At 45.7% G+C, this 18,856-nt stretch overlaps 1 protein-coding gene across 1 annotated transcript; it reads left to right on the top strand.

Moving 5' to 3' along the window:
* The first annotated feature begins 15,826 nt into the window (after positions 1 to 15,826).
* On the top strand, positions 15,827 to 17,638 carry LOC125522356 (protein trichome birefringence-like 38). The gene is made up of 4 exons (XM_048687420.1): positions 15,827 to 16,127; positions 16,215 to 16,565; positions 16,671 to 16,829; positions 16,920 to 17,638. The coding sequence occupies exons 1-4, from the start codon at positions 15,844 to 15,846 to the stop codon at positions 17,236 to 17,238; spliced, it is 1,113 nt and encodes a 370-aa protein (XP_048543377.1). The 5' UTR covers positions 15,827 to 15,843; the 3' UTR covers positions 17,239 to 17,638.
* Positions 17,639 to 18,856: the final 1,218 nt, after the last annotated feature.

Below are 18,856 nucleotides of genomic sequence, written 5' to 3'. Positions count from 1 at the left end.
TAAAGGCACGAGATAACCAAGAGTGGAGATGGTGGAGACGAGGATGTGTTACCGAAGTTCCTTCCCTTTGAGGGGAAGTACGTCTCCGTTGGAGCGGTGTGGAGGCACAATGCTCCCCAAGAAGCCACTAGGGCCACCGTATTCTCCTCACGCCCTCACACAATGCGAGATGTCGTGATTTCACTATTGGTGCCCTTGGAGGCGGCGACCGAACCTTTACAAACAAGGTTGGGGCAATATCCACAACTCAATTGGAGGCTCCCAACGACACCACAAAGCTTCACCACAATGGACTATGGCTCCACGGTGACCTCAACCGTCTAGGATGCTCAAACACCCAAGAGTAACAAGATCCGCAAGGGATTAGTGGGGGGAATCAAATTTCTCTTGGTGGAAGTGTGGATCGTGGCCTTCTCAACCACTCCCGAGCAAATCAACAAGTTTGATTGGCTAGGGAGTGAGATCGGGCAAAAATGGAGCTTGGGGTTGGAAGACGTGAGTCAACAGGGAAGAAGGGGACCCCTTTTATAGTAGGGGACAAAGATCCAACCGTTGTCCACCTACCAGCCCGCGGTCAGCGGTACTACTGCTCCAGGCCAGTGGTACTATCGTAGGGCCGTGCGATACTACCGCTTGATGCCAAGCGGTACTACCGCACGGTCATGCGGTATAACCGTACAGGCCCGCGGTACTGCCGCAACACCAGCAACAGCAAGGTCAGACCTGTAGCACAAGTGCTGAGGGCGGTACTTCCGCGAGCGCGGTACTACCGCTCCGCCTTGCGGTACTACCGCAAGGCAGGAATCCCTTAGCCAGGGGGAAGGAAACATCCGTGCGTACTTCCACAAAGAAACGGAAGAAGCAAAAACCCGACATAGTACTACTGCAGAGAGGCGGTACTACTGCCTGACAACATAGCATGGTACTACCGCGGAAGGAATGCGGTACTACCGTGGTAGGCGCGGGTGTAAAAAATTACATCCGCCCCTACTACCGCGAGGGAGCGGTACTAGTCTGGTGGGCAACGATAGTGCAGCTCTAGGGGAGCGGTACTATCGTGGGCACCTGCGGTACTACCGCGCCGCAACACGGTACTACCGCTGGTGCCTACGGTACTACCGCTTACCTGGGAGCAGTACTACCGCGAGCCAACACAGCAGCCAGAAACAAGGAGGCGAGAAAGCGGAGGATGCTCCAAGGGAAAGGAGGGGACTAGAAAGAGACGTGAACGTGATGATTCCACCCAAACCTTTCCGACGCGGACCCCCTCTTAATAGTATGACTTTCCTACGACTCAAATCCATCAAAAAGAAACGTAGAAAAGACACCATATTCAACAGTCTTCGAGGGGCACCAAGCCGTCTAGTGCCTAGCGATGAAACGTCTGGGAAACTCAAGGCACACGATTAGTCCGCAAACGCATTGTCATCAATCACCAAAACATCTTAGGGATAAATATGCCCTTACACTTGGCTCCTTCCTCTTCAGGAAACCAATTCAATTCAATGTCTTCATCTTCCTCTTACGAGATCAAGTTCAAAGCAATAGCATCACCTTGTTGAGCTTCATCTTCCTCTTCCGGGATCAAGTTCAAATCAATAGCATCACCTGGCTGAGCTTGTTCTTCTTGTTAAGCTTCATCTTCCTCTTCCGGGATCAAGTTCAAATCCATAGTTGTGTGCTCCTTTCTGTACTCATAACAAGAGTACAAAATATGAGTGGTTAGCATATAATCATAACAAATTGATGTCAGTCTGAAACTTCACTGTAATGCAAATGAAAGAAACTATTGACTATTAACTAAAACTGTTGTAGTCTGAAAACAGTGACTAATTATGCTAATTCACTAAATCTTGACAATCATTTGATCAAACACAGAATGTTTATGCAATACAGAGAAGTGTTGAAAATTAAGTTACCACTATTGCTCTTTGATTTGTTGTACTTCTTAATCTACTGTTGAAAATGCTATAGACCATGAATGATTTCAGAGATGTTTCTCCAGGTAGCACAACTAGGACCTTGAGCAAGGTATCCTGATGTACTACTATGTTATTTGCATTTTTTCAGTTAGAGCTAAGGTAAGGTTAGCAGCAAAACAAATACGGGTTATTGTGAATTGATAGCAACAACACCTTCCTCTAACCAAAACAAACACATGTTATTTTTTTCTTCTGATAATTTCTATCACTTGTCTATTATACTCCCATGTTATTGTGTTCTGTTCTAGTCTCTCTGTCCCTCTAGTTTTAAACTAAACCAACACTAGCATCTGCATTTTCCCAGTAAACTTTTGAGTGCATTTATCACTTGTTGAGAAAATTCAGAATACACTACAGCATCTCAATGTTGGGGAACAATGTATTTCAAAATTTTCCTACGATCACGCAAGATCTATCTAGGAGATGCATGGCAACAAGAGGGGAGAGTGTGTCTAGGTACCCTCGTAGACCGAAAGCGGAAGCGTTAAGCAACGCAGTTGATGTAGTCGAACGTCTTCGCGATCCAACCGATCAAGTACCGAATGTACGACACCTCCGCGATCTGCACACCTTCAGCTCGGTGACGTCCCTCGAACTCTTGATCTAGATGAGGTGGAGGGAGAGTTTTGTCAGCATGATGGCGTGGTGACGGTGATGATGAAGTTACTGGCGCAGGGCTTCGCCTAAGCACTGCAACGATATGACTGAGGTGTGTTTCTGTGGAGGGGGGCACCACACACGGCTAAGAGAAACTTTTGTGTGCCTTTGGGGTGCCCCTCTCCCACGTATATAAAGGGGGGAGGGAGGAGGAGGCCGGCCAAGGGGAGGAGGCGCGCCATGGGGGCAATCCTACTCCAAGTAGGATTCGGCCCCCCTTTCCTATTCCAACAAGGAGAAGGGGGAAGGTGAGGGAGGAGAGAAGGAAAGGGGGGCCGCCCCCTAGTCCAATTCGGTTTGGCCTAGGGGGGCGCGCGCCCTGCCTTGGCCTGCTTCCTCTCTTCCACCAATAGGCCCATGAGGCCCAATAACCCCCTGTGGGTTCCGGTAACACCCCGATACTCCGAAAAATACCCGATACACCTCGGAACTATTCCGGTGTCCGAATATAGTCTTCCAATATATCAATATTTATGTATCGACCATTTTGAGACTCCTCGTCATGTACGTGATCTCATCTGGGACTCTGAACTACCTTCGATACATCAAAACACATAAACTCATAATATCGATCGTCATCGAACGTTAAGCGTGCGGACCCTACGGGTTCGAGAACTATGTAGACATGACCGAGACTCATCTCTGGTCAATAACCAATAGCGTAACCTGGATGCTCATATTAACTCCGAACAAACTTCAGTCACCAAAACACATAAGTCATAACACAAATCGTCACCGAACGTTAAGCATGCGGACCCTACGGGTTCAAGAACTATGTAGACATGACTGAGACACATCTCCGGTCAATAACCAATAGTGGAACTTGGATGCTCATATTGGTTCCTACATATTCTACGAAGATCTTTATCGGCCAAACCGCAATGACAACATACGTCATTCCCATTGTCATCGGTTTGTTACTTGCCCGAGATTCGATCGTTGATATCCTCATACCTAGTTCAATCTCGTTACCGGCAAGTCTCTTTACTCGTTCCATAATGTATCATCCCGCAACTAACTCATTAGTCACTTTGCTTGCAAGGCTTGATAGTGATGAGCATTACCGAGAGGGCCCAGAGATACCTCTCCGAAACACGGAGTGACAAATCCTAATCTCGATCTATGCCAACTCAGCAAACACCATTGGAGACACCTGTAGAGTGATACGTCTCCGTCGTATCTAATTTTCCAAACACTTTTGCCCTTGTTTTGGACTCTAACTTGCATGATTTGAATGGAACTAACCTAGACTGACGCTGTTTTCAGCAGAATTGCTATGGTGTTATTTATGTGTAGAAACAAAAGTTCTCGGAATGACCTGAAAGTTCACGGAACAACTTTTCGGAAATAATAAAAATCCTTGCAAAAGATGAAGGCCAGGGGGCCCACCACCTGTCCACGAGGGTGAGGGCGCGCCCCCTACCTTGTGGCCCCCCTGGAGCTCCTCCGACCTCGACTCCAAGTCTATATATTTGGTTTCGGAGAGAAAAAAACAGAGAGAAGGATTCATCGCGTTTTACGATACGGAGCCGCTGCCAAGCCCTAAAATCTCTCGGGAGGGCTGATCTGGAGTCCGTTCGAGGCTCCGGAGAGGGGAATCCGTCGCCATCGTCATCATCAACCATCCTCCATCACCAATTTCATGATGCTCACCGCCATGCGTGAGTAATTCCATCATTGGCTTGCTGGACGGTGATGGGTTGGATGAGATCTATCATGTAATCGAGTTAGTTTTGTTAGGGTTTGATCCCTAGTATCCACTATGTTCTGAGATTGGTGTTGTTATGACTTTGCTATGCTTAATGCTTGTCACTAGGGCCCGAGTGCCATGATTTCAGATCTGAACCTATTATGTTTTCATCAATATATGAGAGTTCTTGATCCTATCTTGCAAGTCTATAGTCACCTATTATGTGTTATGATCCGTTAACCCCGAAGTGACAATAATCGGGATACTTACTGGTGATGACCGTAGTTTGAGGAGTTCATGTATTCACTATGTGTTAATGCTTTGGTCCGGTACTCTATTAAAAGGAGGCCTTAATATCCCTTAGTTTCCATTAGGACCCTGCTGCCACGGGAGGGTAGGACAAAAGATGTCATGCAAGTTCTTTTCCATAAGCACGTATGACTATATTCGGAATACATGCCTACATTACATTGATGAACTGGAGCTAGTTCTGTGTCACCCTAAGTTATGATTGCTACATGATGAACCGCATCCGGCATAATTCTCCATCATTGATCCATTGCCTACGAGCTTTCCATATATTGTTCTACGCTTATTTACTTTTCCATTGCTATTTCTATCATCACTACAAAATACCAAAAACATTACTTTTGCTACCGTTACCACTACTATCATATTACTTTTCTAATAAACACTTTGCTTCAGATATTAAATTTCCAGGTGTGGTTGAATTGACAACTCTGCTGCTAATACTTGAGAATATTCTTTGGCTCCCCTTGTGTCGAATCAATAAATTTGGGTTGAATACTCTACCCTCGAAAATTGTTGCGATCCCCTATACTTGTGGGTTATCAAGACTATTTTTTGGCGCCGTTGCCAGGGAGCACAGCTCTATTCTTTGAGTCACTTGGGATTTATATTTGCTTATCATTTTGAAGAACTTGAGAGATCCAAAAACCAAGATTTATCCCTCAACTACGAGGGGAGGTAAGGAACTGCCATCTAGCTCTGCACTTGATTCACCTTCTGTTTTGAGTAAGCTTGCGACACCTAAACCTGCTTCTGCTATTCGTTCTGATATGTCGCATGTTATTGATGATGCCACTTCTGCTATACATGATACTTATGATGAAACTACTTCTATGCTTGATACTACTATGCCACTTGGTGAATTTCTTGATGAACAACTTGCTAGGGTTAGAGAGAATGAAAATATTGAATCTGATAATATTGATGAAAGTGATGATGAAGACTCACCTGTTATTCCTGAGGGTTATGTTTTTGATAAAGAAGCTTCTTTAGCTATTTTAGCTTGCAAAGATAGATACGAGCTCAAGAGGTTATTAGCTAAATGGAAGCACCAATCTCTTAATGCTAGAATGAAACCTGACCCTGCTTTTGCTACTTCACCTATCTTTGTTACTGATAAGGATTATGAATTCTCTGTTGATCCTGATATAATTACTTTGGTTGAATCTGATCCTTTTCATGGCTATGAATCTGAAACTGTTGTGGCGCATCTTACTAAATTAAATGATATAGTCACCCTGTTCACTACTGATGATAGAACTAGTTACTTTTATATCCTTAAAATATTTCCGTTCTCATTAAAGGGTGATGCTAAGATATGGTTTAATTCTCTTGATCCTAGTTGTGTGCGTAGTCCCCAGGATATGATTTATTACTTCTCTGCTAAATATTTCCCTGCTCATAAGAAACAAGCTTCTTTAAGGGATATATATATATAATTTTGTGCAAATTGAAGTAGAGAGTCTCCCACAAGCTTGGGGGAGGCTTCTCAAGTTACTTAATGCTTTGCCTGATCATCCTCTTAAGAAAAATGAAATACTTGATATCTTTTATAATGGACTAACCGATGCCTCGAGAGATTACCTGGATAGTTGGGCTGGTTCTGTTTTCAGGGAAAGAACACCGGATGAAGCTGAAATTCTATTGAATAATATGTTGACAAATGAAAATAATTGGACAACTCCTGAGCCAATTCTTGAGCCTATTCCTAAACCAACTCCGAAGAAGAGAGGTATTCTATTTCTCAGTCCTGAAGATATGCAAGAGGCAAAGAAATGTATGAAAGAAAAAGGTATTAAAGCTGAAGATGTTAAGAATTTACCTCCTATTGAAGAAATACACGGTCTTAATTTACCTCCTGTTGAAGAAACATATGATCTTAATCCATTACCTATTGAAGAAACTCGTGGTCTTGATAACCGGACACAGGTAGTAAAGGTAAATTCTCTCTATAGATATGATAAAGCTGAAATCCCATTTACTAAGTTTGCTAGCCCATGCTTAGATGATTTTGATAAATTTATGGCTAAGCTAGAAGACTTCAATGCTTATTTTGGTAGACGATTGAAATACAATTCAAATATGCTTGAACACTTGGGTGATTATATGGCTAATGTCAAAGGTGAACTTAAAATTATTAGTAAACATGCTTCTATGGTTACCACTCAAGTAGAACAAGTACTTAAAGCTCAAAATGATTTGCTCAATGAATTGAATAATAATAATGATAATGTTGTTAGAGTTATGACTAGAGGTGGTAGAATGACTCAGGAACCTTTGTATCCTGAAGGCCATCCTAAGAGAATTGAGTAAGATTCTCAGAGAAATAATATAGATGCACCTAGTCCTTCTAAAAGGAAGAAAAAGAAAAATGATAGGACTTTGCATGATTCTAGTGAACCTGTTATTGAAACACCTGAGAATCCAAATGATATTTCTGTCTCTGATGCTGAAACACAATCTGGTAATGAACCTGAAACTAGTGATAATGTTAATGATAATGTTCATGATGATGCTCGACCCAGTAATGATAATGATATAGAAATTGAACCTGCTCTTGATCTTGATAACCCACAATCAAAGAATCAACGTTATGATAATAAAGACTTTGTTGCTAGGAAACATGGTAAAGAAAGAGAACAATGGGTTCACAAACCTATGCCTTTTCCTCCCAAACCATCCAAGAAAAAGGATGATGAGGATTTTGAGCGCTTTGCTGAAATGATTAGACCTATCTTTTTGCGTATGCGGTTAACTGATATGCTCAAAATGAATCCTTATGCTAAGTATATGAAAGATATTGTTACAAATAAAAGAAAGATACTAGAAGCTGAAATTTCCACCATGCTTGCTAATTATACTTTTAAGGGTGGAATACCAAAGAAACTTGGAGATCCAGGAGTACCCACTATACCATGCTCCATTAAAATAAACTATGTTAAAACTGCTTTATGTGATCTTGGAGCCGGTGTTAGTGTTATGCCTCTCTCTTTATATCGTAGACTTGATTTGAATAAGTTGACACCTACTGAAATATCTTTGCAAATGTCTGATAAATCAACTGCTATACCTGTCGGTATTTGTGAAGATGTGCCTGTTGTAGTTGCAAACGTTACTATTTTAACGGACTTTGTTATTCTTGATATTCCCAAGGACGATAGTATGTCTATTATTCTTGGAAGACCCTTTTTGAATAATGCAGGGGCTGTTATTGATTGCACTAAAGGCAATGTCACTTTTCATGTTAATGGTAATGAGCATACGGTACACTTTCCGAGGAAACAACCTCAAGTTCATAGTATCAACTCTATTGGAAAAATTCCATCGATTATATTTGGAGGTTTTGTATTTCCTATTCCTACTATCAAGAAGAAATATGATATTCTTATTATTGGGGATGTGCATATCCCCGTTGAGGTAACATAGTGTTATTCGAAATTTCTCCGGTTCCATGTTATTCGGAATGAGTTCGTTAACAAGACTTGATCAACCTTGTTAGTGGATTCCTTTTGACGAGCATGAGATGGATGAAACTAGAAGGCACAACCTTCTGTACCCTCCTTTTACTTTCTGTTATTTATATTAAATAAAATAAAAATAGTATTTCTCTGTGTATTATCTGAATTATTTGTGCAATATAAAAATACCCTGAATATAAAAGTTCTCAAAATGCCCTGAAATTTAAATATGATTTTTTCTGGAATATTTGAGAATATTTGGCACTGAGAACACAGCAGGAGGAGCTGGCACCTGGCCACGAGGGTCGGGGGCGCACCCTACCCCCTTGGGCGCGCCCCCTGCCTCGTGGGCCCACGGTGGCCCTCCTCCACTTATTCCTGCACCCACACACTTCTTCTTCCTCCCACAAACACGAATATCCAGCTCAAACCCGAGTCCAAGCTCATTTTGCTGCCATTTTCGATCTCGTTGCTCAAAGCACCTCTCACAAAATTGCTTGGGGAGATTGTTCCTTGGTATGTGACTCCTCCATTGGTCCAATTAGTTTTTGTTCTAGTGCTTTATTCATTGCAAATTTATGCTTCCTAGGTGACCATGTTCTTGAGCTTGCATGTCAAATTTATATGGTCAAAAGTAGTTTTGATGCATGATATAGGCTCTAGGCACTTGTAGGAGTAGTTGCTATCAATATTATTGAGTTTGGTTTACTTTTATTTTGAAGTTACTAAAAATTTCAGAATTTTTCAGAAAACAATGAAGAGACTTTTGAGGGGCTCATCGAGCCGAAGCTTGAAGGAAAAGGCACAGAAGCCCAAATATAATCTGCCTCGCACCACGGAGGTTCGGTCATGTGAATGGCCTTCCGATGATTTCTTAAGAGCAGCCGGGATTTATGAAGATTTTTATGAATTGGCTGAGAATGCAGGCCTCACCGCTTTCCTCCACGACCAACGCGATCAGTATCTCTTACTCACAAATATCTTTGTGCAAAACTTTCATTTCCATTCTAGGAGCTCACCACCTACGGTGGAGTTTTATTTATATGATGAGCATAAGGAGATGTCACTTTATGATTTTTGTCGGGTTTGTTTGGTCCCTTTCGAGGGCACGACAGAGGAACCACATCGCAGCGATGTGGATGGGTTTATTGATACCATCACTATAAGGGAAACGTGGAAGGTTTCTGATGCACGAATCACTAGCATACATTTTCCTGTTTTACGCTATTTTACAATATTTGCTAGTCGTTGCTTAATTGGTCGCGGAAACTGTGGAAACCTTAGCATTCCTGATATTATTATTTTGTTCCATGGTTTATTTAGTGATAACTCTGTTAGTATGGGCGACATTATTGCTAAACGGTTAAGTCTGAACCGTACAAAGGGCCCCATCTTTGGAGGCATCTATGCTTCACGCCTAGCTGCACATTTTAGCATACCTATTAGGCATTATGAGAAGGAAGAAAAATTGCTGCCTCGTGTTTATTTAGATTATAAGAGTATGGTGGCACATGATTTTATTATTAAGAATAGGGAAGGAGAGCTTAAATACAAATTGTTCTTTGATAGACATCATCCTGAGACTATTACCCTGCCTGCTCCTTCCTTGTTTGATTTATCTGCAGGCCAGTACCTTGTTCCGTTAGAGGCTATTCACGCCTATCGGAACCCTACATCAGCCACAGAGCCAGAGCCGGAACCACAAGTCGATCCTCCACGACAGTCTAATTACCAGTGGGATCCGGAGATGATTGCCAACCAGTGGCAATCGGAGTCTTCTTCTTCACAGTACAACCCCAACTATTATTATGGATATTCGCCAGGCCAGCCGTGGCCATAGACCAACTTAGGCCAAAAGCCTAAGCTTGGGGGAGTATGTATTTCTCACCGACATTACATTTATGTTCACACACTCATTGCTAGATGTCGGTGCTCATACTTTTTCATTGTATCATCCATGCTATTTTATTTCCTTTTTATGCTTTCTTCTTGTGTGTTTAATAAACCTTAAGAAAAAATATATTTAGTTGTAGCTTTTAATTAGTTTACTTTCCATGCTTGTAGTAGTAATTAAAAAAGAAAACCCCAAATGATTTGTTGTTCTTCTTTTGATGGGCTAAGTTGGGACACCCTTGCAGGGATTGAACTTTCGAAAGCCGCCCGCGGTTATGGGCAGATGGGAATTTGTTAATGTCTGGTTGTAGAAAACCTAAAGTTTATCTTAAATTAAACGCAACAACCGTGTGTGTTACCGTGATGGTCTCTTTCCGGCGGAGTCCAGGAAGTGAACACGGTGTTGGAGTTATGCTTGACGTAGGTTGTTCTAGGATCACTTCTTGATCATAGTTTCTCGAACGTGTTTTGCCTTCTCTTCTCGCTCTCATTTGCGTATGTTAGCCACCATATATGCTAGTCGCTTGCTGCAGCTCCACATCATGCCTTTTACCCTTCCTATAAGCTTAAATAGTCTTGATCGCGAGGGTGTGAGATCGCTGAGTCCCCGTGACTCACAGATACTTCCAAACCCAGTTTGCAGGTGCCGTTGATACCGAGCAAGTGACGCAACCAAGCTCAAGGAGGAGCTCGATGAAGATCTTGTCCTTTGTGTTGTTTCGTTCTAGTTGATCAGTAGTGGAGCCCAGTTGGGGTCAATCGGGCATCGGTGTAGCATTTGGGGCAGTCTTCTTTTAGTTTGGTTCCGTGGCCGGACCTTGTGTGTATCTGGGTGAATGTAATGCTTTATTCATGTATTGTGTGAAGTGGCGATTGTAAGTCAACTATGTATCTCTTTCCCTTATGCATTACATGGGTTGTGTGAAGATTACCTCACTTGCGACATTGCTTTCAATGCGGTTATGCCTCGAAGTCGTGCTTCGATATGTGGGAGATATAGCCGCATCGAGGGCGTTACATGCTATCATCACTACAAAATACCAAAAACATTACTTTTCCTACCGTTACCTTTTCCTACCGTTACCACTACTATCATATTACTTTGCTACTAAACACTTTGCTGCAGATATTAAGTTTCCAGGTGTGGTTGAATTGACAACTCAGCTACTAATACTTGAGAGTATTCTTTGGCTCCTCTTGTGTTGAATCAATAAATTTGGGTTGAATACTCTACCCTCGAAAACGGTTGCGATCCCCTGTACTTGTGGGTTATCATAGAGCATCTTTATAATCACTCAGTTACGTTGTGACGTTTGATAGCACACAAGGTGTTCCTCTAGTATTCGGGAGTTGCATAATCTCATAGTCATAGGAACATGTATAAGTCATGAAGAAAGCTATAGCAATAAACTAAACGATCATAGTGCTAAGCTAACGGATGGGTCTTGTCCATCACATCATTCTCTAATAATCTGATCTCGTTCATCAAATAACAACACATGTCCATGGCTAGGAAACTTAACCATCTTTGATTAATGAGCTAGTCAAGTAGAGGCAAACTAGGGACACTCTGTTTGTCTATGTATTCACGCATGTACTAAGTTTTCGGTTAATACAATTCTATCATGAATAATAAACATTTATCATGATATAAGGAAATATAAATAACAGCTTTATTATTGCCTCTAGGGCATATTTCCTTCACTCAAGACATCTACCCACCTTTTGTTTTGGTCAGGTGACCAGATTGTGCCAAACTGTGCCCAACCACAAAGACAAAAGGCACTAGCAGCACATAGTTGCATTGACCAAGACTTGTTTCATGAGTGCCCAATTTGCATTTACCAAATATACTGTGATTGTAGAAATTTTAGGAATATTGCTTGCCCAATATGTGTGTAGAAATTTTAGGACAATGTGAATAAAATGTTTTCAACTAAGAAGATGATTATTGGACTACGCCTGTCTTCACTGCTCACTGCTAACTGAATTTTCTAAAGCTAGCATTTTAAAAGTGATGTATGTCTCCCTGCTCACTGCTCACTGCTAGTAAACTTTCTTACATTCTTATTTTTCTTGTATTCCAATCACACCATGTGGTGACATTGGTTCAACCAGGAACATGTGGTGATAGATGGTGTCCTCTTGTTTTACAAAAAATTAGTCAAAAGTTTCCTTTACTGAATGCAATTTGTCCTGTTTTGTCTGGCCCGCAGAAGACGTTGATGAAGGTGAAGACGTTGATCCACAAGAAGAAAGCCAACAGGATGCCCTGCAAATCGATTTCGAACAGGGTACGTATAGATTAAAAAATCTTCAATTTTTCAGAGTTGACAGTAACAAGATTTAATTCAGTTAACTTGAGTTATCCGGAGTTGTCTTTTCTAACATGCAGATGAGTGTAAAAATGGAGATGATCCAACAATATTCCAAATTATACATGAATCTGTAGCACACCATGACACTACTATTATTGGACCATATCCATTTTTACACTCATCTACATGTTGTCTTTTCCAATGCAGGCTAGTTAGTTTGCATTATCTTCTCTGCTAATAAAACACAAAATAGTTCATTGTCTTCCTTGGCAGGATGCCAGCTTTGTACCAAGTGCTTCGCAATGATAAATTAGCAAAAACAGGATGACACTACTATTATTGGACCATTATCTGCCTGGCAACTTAATTTTTACACTCATCTGCATAATCCTTAGCTCACCCATGACACTACTATTATTGGGACCATTATCTGCCTGGCAACTTAATTTTTACACTCATCTGCATAATCCTTAGCTCACCCATGACACTACTATTATTGGACCATTTTTACACTCATCTCTACCTGGAGAATAAATTCCTTAGTGCAAGTTATTGATTGAATTTGCACTCATCTGCAGATTGTGTAGAAAAATTGACTATATTTTGATGACTGAATTTAACATCACTACTTGGAGTACACACCGGCTGACTTTAACACCGCAATTGATTATCCTGTGATCCATGGACACTGCAATTGTGCATTATCCTGGATACAGAACATGGATATCTGAATAATTCAAATACTCTGAATAATTCAAGAATTGACAGAGGCATTAACATTTTTTCCTTCTCCCATTTTAGACCATACCGTCCAGTTGCTCTTGATGATGCATTTAGTTAACTTGTAATTTTGCCAAAATCTGGACCAATTGCTCTTGATGCATCCAGTTAACTTGATGCTATCAGTCCAGAGAACATGTTCAGTTTTCTTAATAGCAGATCAATTTTCTTCAGAGAACATGATTAGTTTTCTTAAAAGCAGATCAATTTTGTTCAGTGAACATGATGAGTAGTGTTTGAAATTACAACGTACAGAAATTGGAGCACCACGAGCAAGCAGGCAGAGGAGCAGATTTATAGAGGGGTGCTTCTTCTCACTGGCAGCAACACGAGCAGGGGAGCTTCAGGCGCAGGAGCAGGCCCGCTGGGAGCTTGAGGACAAGCTTGAGGTCAAGGCCCGCCGGGAGCTCCAGCTCCAGGTGCTCGAGACGCATGCGCGCGCAAGTCCTGGACGGCGGGAAGGGATAGCGGCGGCGCAGGCCCTGGGCGGCGGGAGGGGATAGCGGCGGCGCATCACTGGGCTGGCGGGAGGGGTCACCGCGGGAGGGGATAGCGGCGCAGCACCCTTCAGCCGTGGAGCCGCCGCCCATCAAGGTGGTCGCCGCGGAGGAGTAGGTGGCCGGCGGGCGACGCAACTCGTCTCCGTGTGGGCGGCACAGGTGGGCAGGGGCAACGAAGGTTCGCGCGGTGGCGCAGGTTGGTCGTCGTCGCGCGCTGGTCCCTGCTGGTGCCGACGGTGGCAGAGGGGACCACGGTGCGCGCGGACGACGGCGGAAGGAGGAAGAAGCAGAGGGGGGCTGATTAGCATAAGTTTAAAAGATGAAGGTTTTTTTTTTGAAAAATTGTAAATGAACTAAGGCGTGCATAACTTTTCGCGGACGGAGGGAGTAGATCCCTTATAATCTCATACGGCAAAATCGGTCTACAGGATCCCGCAAAATAGTTTTTACACGTTTTTTACAGTATAGGATGTGTTTCGCCAGAATAGATCTCGTAAAAATCTTCCATGTCAACCGTGGAGCCCATTTGTTAGTAGTTATATTTACAACAAGGTCCCTAAAAATATCACAAAACACCCTAAAATGAAATCTAGATTACAATTGAGTTCGGACCGCTCCATGGCATGACAAGCACGGGTCTGTACGAGCTCCGCTTCAGCCGTCTCGAGCTCCTGTACGAGCTCCGCGCCGCGGCCGCCTCATGTAGGAGCTCCGCGGCGTGACGGCCATCTCGAGCTCCTGTACGAGCTCCGCGTCGCGCGCCGGCTGCCTCGACCTCCTGTATGAGCTCCGCGTCGTGCCGGCCGCCCCGAGCTCCAGCTAGCCACGGTCGAGATGCCCCGCAGGACTCCTCGAGCTCCTGTACGAGCTCTGTGCCGCGCCGGCCGCCTGGAGCTCCTGTACGAGCTTCGCTTCCCACTACGACAGGCTGCGCGGGGCTGCCGCGATCGCGCCCTACTGTTGTTGCTTGATTCGACCACGCCCTCGCCGTACCGCTTCTCTTCCATTTGGTTGGAATCGAGCTCGGGAGGCGGCGGCGCCGTTGATGCCGACCATGGCAGGAATGGTTGGGGCTGAAATTTCCCTTCGGCCAAGTCATCCGAGGGATAGAAGAAACTGTTAAATGAGGAAAGAAAACTAAAAATATCACAGATAGGGACTGAAATATACATGTGCCCTCAAGAAAATTTACAGGACAAACCGTTTTGCAGGACCTAGTCAGGATGATTTTTCATCCCTGTCCTGTAAAAAGGCGGTTACTTTTCACGACGAGATGATATTCAAAATTTGCTTTTTTTTAACACAGTACAAGCACGAGCGCTCATACATACACGTATATACTCATCTCTATGAACACACATGCACATCTTACCCTTATAAGCACTTTCGAGAGACTGAGCCGGCATATCATTTTGAGATTTACGAGTCATCGTAGGCGTCTCGTCGTTGATGGAATGTTTTCTTCCACTGAAAGCATATCGCCGAAAATTTTAAAATAAATCGAAAAATAATGCGAGCATCAGAGCTTAAACCCTGATGGATAAAAAATACCACTGTCTCTTTACCATCCAACTTCGCATATAGTACGCGAACCAATCTGTGGTTGAGATGGTTAGATGGACAGTGGTATCCCAACCCATCAGGGTTCAAATCCTGGTGCTCGCATTATTCCTGGATTTATTTCAGGATTTCCGGCGATGCGCTTTCAGCAGAGGTGCTCATAGGGGTAGGGTGTGCGTGTGTGCGTTCATAAGGGTGGGTGTATACGCGTGTATATGAGCGTTTATGTCTGTACTGATGCTAGAAAAAAAACTTCGCATATAGTACAACAGAATTTGTTAGAGATCGTACACGGGACCTTCCGTCCTCGATCCTGCCCTTTACTAATCCATCTACGACTCCCACGCACGCACCGAAGTACTTTGAGATCCGCACGCTGCACATACCTAATTTTCTCGCGCCCCCTCTCACGTGCCCCGCCCGGATAAGCGGGGCCGAGGTCAAACCCCAGTCGCCTTCCCTCTCCCGCGCACATGTGCAGGACGACGAAACTTGACGCGCCTGTTCGGAACACAGTCACACACACCGTGCAGAGCGGTTCCTAACTTGAGTCGCACTCCTAGCATGAAGTACTACTGCCTGCGCGCACGCCATCGGCACCCGTGCGTGCGTGGCCGCGGCCAGATCTGCTTCAGAACCACGCGTTCTGGCCTATATATGGCGTCGTGCCGTGCCCGCCGTCTCGTCGCGTAAACCATGGGCCAGGAGGACCTGGCGCTGCCTTCGCTGCGTGCCAGGTTCCGCCATGGCTGCGCGCTGGCGGCCATCCTAGTGCTCGCGGCAGCGGCTGCGCCGAGCGTGGCTGATGGGTCGTCGTGCGACCTGTTCCAGGGGAGGTGGGTCGCCGACGCGTCCTACCCTCTGTACGACGCGGCCAGCTGCCCCTTCGTGCCCGACGTCTTCGACTGCCGCCGCAACGGCCGCCCGGACGCCGCCTACCTCAAGTTCCGGTGGAGCCCCGCCGCCTGCCGCCTCCCAAGGTACTACTACTACTACCGTCGTTATAGACAGCCACCCGATGAACACTCGGCGCACAATGTACTAACAGGGTCTTTTGATCGGGGCAGGTTCGACGGGCTGGAATTCCTGGAGACGTGGCGCGGGAAGACGGTGATGTTCGTGGGGGACTCGCTGAGCATGAACCAATGGGTCTCCCTCGCCTGCATGCTCCACGCCGCCGCGCCGGATCCCGCCCGCGTCTCCTTCAGCACCGGCGACCCCGTCTCCTCCGTCCGCTTCGAGGACTACGACCTGTCGGTGGTGCTCTACTTCAGCAGGTTCCTGGTGGACGTGGTGCAGGAGGACGTCGGCCGCGTCCTCAAGCTCGACTCCATGCAGGGCGCGGGCTCCTGGCTCGGCGCCCACCTGCTCGTCTTCAACACGTGGCACTGGTGGACCTACAAGGGCGCCAGCCAAGTGTACGTACCCACCACTCTGCCCAACGTTGTATTGTATACCTATACACGTACACATACCGCGAAATATACGGATACAAACTCTTTTCTCGACCGTTTCATGCGCAGGTGGGACTACATGCAGGAGGGGAACAGAACGTACAACGACATGGACCGGCTGGCCGCCTTCTCCAAGGGCCTCGCCACATGGGCAAGGTGGGTCGACGACAACGTCGACGCGTCGCTCACCAGGGTCATCTACCAAGGCGTCTCCCCAAGCCACTACACGTGAGCTCGCTCATCACGCCCAGTTGATTTGACATTGGCCGGGCATACTCATTTCTTGATGCCGCTCTGCTCTACATGTGCAACTGGTAGGTCCAAGGAGCAGGAGAGCGACGGGGCGGCGCCGGCGTCGGGGGGCTGTTTCCAGCAGACACGGCCGCGGCAGGTGGCCACGGACGGGGACGAGAGGGTGTCCCCGGAGCAGGTGGTCGTGCGGGGCCTGATCGCGTCCATGTCGACGCCGGTGTCCCTGCTGGACATCACCTCGCTCTCGCAGCTCAGGATCGACGCGCACCCGTCGGTTTACGGCGGGCCTGGCCGGGACGGCATGGACTGCACGCACTGGTGCATCGCCGGGCTGCCGGACGCGTGGAACCACATCCTCAACGCGATGCTGCTGCAGCACGCATGAAGCAGTCGCGTCTGGCGTGTGCGATACCTCCCTAGATCGTCGATTGACAGAGGGGCAGTGTGTAAGGCTAATTAAGGCCTCCAAATATTGTGCGCAAACTGTCATTGATTTTTAGTATTCATCAAATAGAGCCCTGCGTTAGAGTCTTGTCGAAGCCACGCAAACTCTCGGGCATGTGCCACGTGTTTCCACGCACAGAAGTACTCAACATCGTTGATGATCGATGGTACTCTGTAGTGGGGGTTGAGTGTTGTGGGTTCACGACCCTTGAGACTCAGACCAGGACATCAGATGCTCGACATCGGAGTAAATTGCTCAAAACCATCACATTTGTGGCTAGAGTATTCCTTTACCACCATTTTTGTCGAAAACCACAAAAAACTGCCAACTCTACGGCAAGTGAGTAAGAAATGACACTAATTCGGAACCGGCCCACTTGTCAAGCTGATTTGGTATGCCTACATGGACAGTATGCTGAGGTGGGAGATGGGCCCACCAGTCAGCCCCTCATCTATTTTCACTCATCTTTTCTTCTTCCTGCAGCGGTGTTGTAGCCGGCGGTTGGGGGTGGGCTGGACGAGCCCAAGTTCCATGGCGACAACGGGGCGGCGACGCCCCTCAGGGGAAGGGAGGCAGCAGTGATGGTGTGGGGTGGCGGTGCCGCAAGGAGAGCTTTCGGCAGGCGGGGGCGGCGGCGCTGCAGGTGCGGGCACGGTACGGTGGCGTTGTAGGCGTGGACGCGGGATAGCGCGTTCCACGCGCAGGCGCGGGCACGGAACGGCAGCGACGTTGCGGGCGCGAGGCGGCGGCGCGGCAAGCCTTGGCTTGCCGGTGGGTGTCGTGGTTTTGTCACAGCAGATGTCTTCGTAGGAGAACTACGTTGTGAGGTCATTGTTGGTAGGTGAAGGCTTGGATGGGGTTGATTGGAAACAAGATACACGTGTTTACCCAGATTCGGCCTCTCACGTGGAGGTAAAAGTCTACTCCTTCTTGATTGCTATTAATGATGTTGATCTCGATTACAGGGTACTGCTTCCACTAGTAGAAAAAGGGTCAAATGTGAAGCACATTAGTGCCGGTTTGAATTTGAGACGGCACTAATATGTGCATTAGTGCCGGTTCTAACGGCTAGTCGGCCGCTTTCATTAGTACCGGTTCGTGGCGAACCTTTAGCACCGGTTCGTGCCACGAACCGGTACTAAAGTGAGTGGTGGCAGGATGTTGTCAGTCCGGGGCCCCTCCAGCACCTTTAGTACCGGGTCGTATCACGAACCGATACTAAAGGTCGTCCTACATAGACCCTTCGTCCACCCGAGCTCGCTCTGTTCTTCCCCTTTCCCCTCTCCTCTCTGTTCTTTTCCCTCTTCCTCTCAAGCTGATCACATATTTTGCTCAAAATTTGTCAAGATTTGAAGGCCCCCATCCATTCAAATGATCACAAAGGTTAGCAACTTTGTCCTTTCATCTCTCATTGCTAGATTAGCTCGTGCAATGCTTTATATAGTGATTGATTTTTGAGTTTAGTAATTTGGGAGGAATTATATATATGTGCTAGTATTTGATTTATATGCAATTTGAGGTCAAAAATAACACTTAGTTTGCATATGTAGGTGTGGTT

This window comes from Triticum urartu, chromosome 7 (assembly GCF_003073215.2).
Source record: "Triticum urartu cultivar G1812 chromosome 7, Tu2.1, whole genome shotgun sequence".
Classification (NCBI taxonomy): Eukaryota; Viridiplantae; Streptophyta; class Magnoliopsida; order Poales; family Poaceae; genus Triticum; species Triticum urartu.
The sequence above is the reverse complement of the archived record's forward strand: the minus strand, read 5'-3'. Positions and strand labels throughout refer to the sequence as shown.

What these genes read in the sequence shown, in the direction of transcription:
- LOC125522356 (XM_048687420.1), top strand. Translation starts at nt 15,844, where the DNA reads ATGGGCCAGGAGGACCTGGCGCTGCCTTCGCTGCGTGCCAGGTTCCGC. An exon ending in GCCGCCTGCCGCCTCCCAAG is followed by an intron (nt 16,128 to 16,214) that starts GTACTACTACTA and finishes TGATCGGGGCAG; the next exon opens with GTTCGACGGGCTGGAATTCC. An exon ending in TACAAGGGCGCCAGCCAAGT is followed by an intron (nt 16,566 to 16,670) that starts GTACGTACCCAC and finishes TTTCATGCGCAG; the next exon opens with GTGGGACTACATGCAGGAGG.